Source organism: Otolemur garnettii, unplaced genomic scaffold (genome assembly GCF_000181295.1).
Source record: "Otolemur garnettii isolate 467f Iridium unplaced genomic scaffold, OtoGar3 scaffold00058, whole genome shotgun sequence".
NCBI classification, from domain to species: Eukaryota; Metazoa; Chordata; class Mammalia; order Primates; family Galagidae; genus Otolemur; species Otolemur garnettii.
In genome coordinates this window covers 9374239-9380551 of record NW_003852453.1, presented here as the reverse complement: position 1 = coordinate 9380551, position 6313 = coordinate 9374239, and the positions used below count along the sequence as shown (strand labels likewise).

The window sequence follows — 6313 nt, the reverse complement described above, 5'->3', positions numbered from 1 at the left end:
AGATGTGCCATCACACCTGGCCAAATTTTAAATTTTTTCTGCATAAATGGGGTCTCATTATGTCACCCAGGCTGTTCTCAAACTCCTGGCCTCAAGTGACCCACCTACCTCGTCCTCCCAAAGTGCTGGGATTACAGGCATGAGCCACTGTACCCGGCCAATTTTTGTACTTTTTATTTTGAGAAAACCCTTTTTTCAAACCACATTTTGCATGGAAACTGAAAGAAGAAACAGAAACAAGCGGTTCTTGGGGAAAGTGAGGCTCCCCACCTAGGGGTGGGGCAGACATTGGTGTCTTGAACAGGATCCTGGAACTGTGTGGCCCAACACCTCCACCCACTGTGGACCCTGAAGTCTGAGGGAGGACAGGGCCTTGTACTGAGTGTCAGTGGTAGCACTGGGACAGGAACTGGCCTCTGGACGCTGAGGCCCTAAACCGCGGAGTCTGGGCAATGGTCTATTTTGGGGCCCAGGTTGTGTTGGTTTTTCCTCCCACCCAGTTCATTTCTAAGGGCTCCAGCAGCAGGGACGGAAGAGGTCTTGCCCCTGGGCTATTTTTAGCAAGGGTGGCCAGCCTGGGTAGGAGCAGAGGCTGTCAGGGAAGGTAGGAGGAGTGCCATGAGGGAAGCGGGGGGATACCACTCCCTGAGAGGCAGGCAGGCATTCCAGATACCTGGCAGAGGGTACCAGTGCCCCAGACATACTCATCACACACCGGACATTCCCTCAGGAGTCCTCAGCTGAACCTGAGTCCCACCTCCCACTGCCAGCTGCACAGCCAACCTGCTGGGTGACACAGAAAAGTCCCTACCCATTCTGGGCCCACATTTCCCCAATGGGCCAACAACCCCAGCACCACTTCCTCGGCATCACAGAAGGAGCCAGCATCGGTGGAAACTCTTTGTAAGCCACAGTATATTCAGCGGGATGACCGCGGTGGCCCAGCTAAGTATCTATTAGAAAATAGATACATCTTATTTTGGAAAATACATAGGCATGGAAAACTATCTGGAAGGCTGGATACCAAACTGTTAACAGTAGTTCTCCCTGCTTGGTAGGTTCCCAACCGCTCTGATTTTCTTCTTTAGGAATATCTGGGTTTTCTAAATTCACTACAATAAATATAGTTTCCTTTCGGAATAGGAAGCAAAGCAAGTTTTAAAACCTGAAAGTGTTAAGAGTTTGAGATTCTCAATATGCTTCCTCAAGCTGCATCTTTCCCCAGCCCTCAAACTAAAGTCTTCTAGCCCAGAAGTCCATGGCTTGGGCATCATTAATATGCCCAGATCTGGGGCCTTCCAAAGTAGGCAGATAAAAAAAAAAAAATCCTCATTTCACTGATGAAGAGGCAGGTTCAGAAAGGGACAGCAACTTGCCTAAGGTCACACAGCACAGACTAATATTGCTGTGCCTTGGACAAGCTCTAGGACCAAGGCCTGAGCTCCCTGTTTCTCCCTTTGCTTCTCACTCAACACGTTTTCATTTAGAAGTAAAGGGGGAAGGTTATTTAAAAGTGGAAGTGGTAAATCCTAGCACTCTGGGAAGTTGAGGCTGAGTTCAGGAGTTCAAGACCACTCTGAGCAAGAACAAGACCCCAGCTCTAGTACTTAAAAAAAAAATCAGCTGAGCATTGTAGCAAGTGCCTATAGTCCCAGCTACTCGGGAGGTTGAGGCAAGAGGATCTCTTGATCCCAAGAGTTTGAAGTTTCTGTGAGCTGTGATGCCATGGTATTCTACCCAGGGTGACAAAGATAGTCTCTGTCTCATAAAAACAAAACAAAAAAGTGGAAGTGAGCATTTTCTAAAATTATAAAATTTAAAATATATATTATGATAATTAGAAGTATTATGATATAAAATAGTAAATATAAAACCATATAAATATAAATCTATGGGTTTAATTATAATAATTTAAACACCAATATAATTACTTTAAATAATATTTTAAATATATTTAAAATAAAATTTACTTGTCAAAGTAACAATTTCCTAAATGGTCCTCTGCTACTGGCCCATAATCCGATGACTTCCAGGGGCCTGACCCAGAGGTCCCCTGATCCAGTGGGACCAGCACCGTGGCACCTCTCCTTACCCACTACGGATGCACACGGGGAGGCCTCACCTCCATCCATCTGCCGTTGTTCTCTGTAAAGAGGACGCAGAAGGGGTCGGACTTGGAGGTAACATCCCGGTCCAGCAGGTTCTGGCCACTCACAGACAGCTCCACTTTGCACACACAATACTGGGAGCCCATGGGGGCTGCCCCCGCTGCTGGGTTACTCCCACCTGGTACGTAAGCCATGGGGGCTGGTGGTGGCAGCAGCAGCAGTTCCTGGCAGTCTAAGGAAACAAAAGTGAGGGTCAGAGAGGGGACAGATGCCTGCTATGCTACCCCCAACCATAGGGAGGCATCACCACCTGGCCTTCAAGATGTAGGTAGGGAGATGGAAGGCCAGGTGGGGGTGAGGGCACTATAACAGGGGCAACGCTTAGAGAAAGGATGATGCAAGGAAATGCATGGAGAAGGAGTCTTGACTAGGTGTGTTCAGATTGTCGTTGAAGTTTTTCTCTGCTTTAGCCCATGAGATACACACAAGATCCCATGGGTAGCTCCTGTCAGATCAGCAAAAACTCACAGTGTACAGGAACGTCTCAGACATTCATTGTGCCAGGAAAACCTGGGCTTTGCCGACAGTTAATTTGTTGGCAACTCGTGGCCACAGTGGAGCTTACAACTGCTCAGGTTTTCCTCATTGCTTTGCCCACTAGGACACTCACTCTGGTAACTCACTCAAAATTCTCCAGTGTTCATGTTCATCCAATATCTCTGGCCCAAGCACAGTGACTGGTGCACAGGAAGCATTTGGTACATATGTGTTGAATAAAGAAAGGATGAGTGTATAAATGAATGAACGGACAAACCCTCCGTGTTGCTCAGATCCTGCCTAAGTTGCTCTTGATCTTCAAAACAGAATCTACCCTTTCATTCATACGTAATGTCCCCAATTCCATGCCTTGGGCTTTATGTACTCTTCTCTCAAGGCTAATTACTGACATTTGCTCACTTTAAGAAGTTCTGGGCTCGGCGCCTGTGGCTCAAGCAGCTAAGGCGCCAGCCACATACACCTAAGGTGGTGGGTTTGAATCCCCAGCCCGGGCCCGCCAAACAACAATAATGGCTGCAACCAAAAAATGGCCAGGCGTTGTGGCGGGCGCCTGTAGTCCCAGCTACTTGGGAGGCTGAGGCAGGAGACTCGCTTAAGCCCAGGAGTTGGAGGTTGCTGTGAGCTGTGATGCCATGGTACTCTACCCAGGGGAATAGCTTGAGGCTCTGTCTCAAAAAAAAAAGAAGAAGTTCTGTTTTCCTTTGAGTGCAAGGTGTTGAGAACAAGAGGGGAAGAAGCCATCTTAAGGTATGAAGGACAGCCCTAAGTCCCCCACCACAGTCCCTGCAGACAAGCCCTTTGGTCTCTGGACCTCAGTTTCCCACTTGCCCATGAGACATCATGACATGGTACTTTGAAACTCCTGGCCAGCTCTTATTTCCACGGGCACCTGTACATTTCACAGAGGCCCCAGCATCCAGGCAAATGAGTCCAGCCCCCAAACACCCCTCAAAGGCCAGGTTCCACCTCCTTGACTAATATTTTGTCCTCTTGCTGTTCAGTGGATTACTGCCCCACACCTCCCCAGAGTAGAGAGGGGCTCCCACTGGGAACACAGATCCAAGTCACTGTGCTTGCGAGCGCTGACTGAGCAGGTCACCTGCACAATGTCTGTACCCCCCAGTCAGTCTGGTGGAGCAGACAATATTGCCCCTGTTTTCCAGAGGAGGAAACTAAGGCTCCTTCACTGATGCTTGAGGCTGTCCTGAGCATCTACTAGGTCTCAAGACCTGCGCCAGTGCTAGGGATCCTGCAGAAAGAAGATTGCCTGTTTCAGCCCTCACAGGACTCACAGTCCTGATTGGCTGGAAAAAGATGTGAGAGTGGGGAGGACGGCCAGGTCCTGCGGGCCACTGTAGGCCCTCATAGGAAGTCTGGGTTGAATTCTGAGAATGATGGGAAATCTCAGAGGCAGAGTAGTGACATGATCTGATTTATGTTTTTAAAAGCTTACTCTGTGCCTATGGGAGAAGGGATTATCAGGCTAAGGAGAAGAAGCAGGGAGACCAGCGAGGAGGCACCTGCTGGTGTCCCAGCAGGAAGGACCAAGCCACCGTCACAATGCTGCATCCATTCTCTACCCTTTGACCTTGGCCATAGCCCACTCCCTGAGTACCAGCTGCTTGCTGGGCAGACACAGGCCCATGTATCTGTAGGTGGCCAAGGCCAGCGTGGGGCTGGTGGTGGAGACCCCCTCTACCCTGAGATCCAATGCTCCTAGGGCACATCTGTCAGGGAGGATTTGGACAGCGACAAATCCAGTCCTCAGCCCCCTCACTCCCACCATTTGTCCCTAGACCCTCATTATAATCACATGAACTAGAGTGTCAGGACAGCACTACAATTTGCCAGCAGGATTTTTTCTTGTCATCTAAAAATCAGCTTCTATTGGAGAAGCTGGCTAACTGCATTCATTCTCAGTGCATGCATCTGGGCAGCGGTGCCAAGTTGGAGGCAGAGCCCGGGAGGTGAGCAAATCCTCAACCCAATGAGGGGGCAGAAAGGGGTGTCCAAAATGGACCCCTTGCTATGTGGGTGAGAGTGCCTGCTTATGCGCACACCTACCTGGGGGGTGAGGGGAGTGGGGGAGGGCAATCACTCCATTTTACAGATGGGGAAACTGAGGCCCAGAAAGTAGAAGTGGTCAAACGGCCAGAAAACAGCAGAGGCAGGATGTGAACAAGACTCAGGCCAATATTTGGCCCTTTTGCCAGGGTTGGGTTGGATTGCTGGGCATTGTGGAGCCCTAGGACATAGGACCTAGGACCTAGGACCTAGGCGGGGGCAGCTAAGAAACTAACCAGGCCAGGGGACCCTGAGGCTAAGAGGGCAGGGTGGGATCAAGGCTGCAGAGCCGGGGAAGCCAAGGACACTCCTCCATGTTAACAAGTACCCAGGACAGGCCCAGAGTGCCCATGATCACCAGATTCTCTGGGACCACCCTGTCCATACCCTAAGTCTCCCACGATCACTGGCAGGGTGGACTCCAGCTTATCCACCTCCTTTCCTCCACACGCAGGATCCCTCCATGACAAGTTAGATGCCACTACTGCCTGCTACCAAGGCAGACACTTCTGTTCTCATCCTGAACAGTATCGGGTACGCACACCCAGATTTGCACACTTCCTGGTCGAAACACATGTGTGTGTGGTCACATAAAAAACACATAAACACTGGCACCCAGACGGACAAGTGCAAAGGCATGCATCTGTATGCACACTGCAAGGCCCCTCCTTCCTCCCCATTGCTACCCCCTCTCTCATCCAAGCTCCCATCCCCCTTCCTTGGTTCCTGCCCAGGCCTCCTACCTTCACTCCTTTCAGCCTGGTTGAGGGTGTGGCTGGGGGGGGCCAAGTCACAGGGGAGGTGGAGCAGGGCTGGGACCCCCTCTGCCTACTTCAACTCCATCTGGATCTCACAGGCCCCAGCTGGAGTGAGCAAGGGGCATGTGGGGAAAGGGACTTTTCCCCCAGCCAGGGGCAGGTTCCCCATCCAAACTCACCCTCTGGCTGGAAGCTTCTGGATCCCCGAAATGGGGAACACATAATGTCTGGAGTTGGGGAAGGTGGGGGTCAGACTGGCCCCCTCTGTGCCAGCCCGGCAGCGGACAGGCAGGCTGGACCCTGAGGCCTGACGCAATGGAAAAAGAAACCACAGCTTAGGCTGGGCCGGGCCCCTTCCCCTCCTACCCCAGCAGGAGGGCGGGCAGGCAAGGTGTCATTAAGGGAGGGCTGGGCCTGCCATGTGCATCTGGGCACCCGCCCTGCAGGTAATTTGAGGTTTCAGGATGGATGGGGAGGTATGGGGAGCCAGGGCCTGCTTAAGAGATGGTCCTGATTCCTGGCACAGATGGCACAGGCCTTCTGGGGTGACCAAACACCAGGGAAGGACCTGGGAGGGCGGGAATACCAAAGTAGAAGTCCTTTTCTTACAGATGGGTTAACTGTGGCAAAGGGGAGGTAGGGCTGAGAATTCGTTGTCATTGATTCATCCATTTATGCAGCAAACTTCCTTGAGTACCCTGGGGCCACACAATGGAGACATCACAGGGGTCAGCCCTGACAGGGTCTACTGGCCCCTGCAACTAGGCAGCTTGGGCTTAGGCAGAAGGACAGGATGTGGAGACTCTGGCACTGAGACACACATAG

General features: G+C 51.3%; 1 protein-coding gene across 2 annotated transcripts in view; it reads right to left on the bottom strand.

Moving 5' to 3' along the window:
• The window catches only part of CPNE2 (copine 2), a 46898-nt gene that overhangs the window by 29701 nt on the left and 10884 nt on the right, over positions 1-6313 (bottom strand). For both annotated transcript variants that reach the window (XM_012806840.2, XM_012806841.2), the window contains exon 2: positions 2123-2340. In XM_012806840.2, the coding sequence (XP_012662294.1) occupies positions 2123-2302 (180 nt within the window). In that variant the 5' untranslated portion in view covers positions 2303-2340. The remainder of the gene's footprint in view (positions 1-2122; positions 2341-6313) is intronic.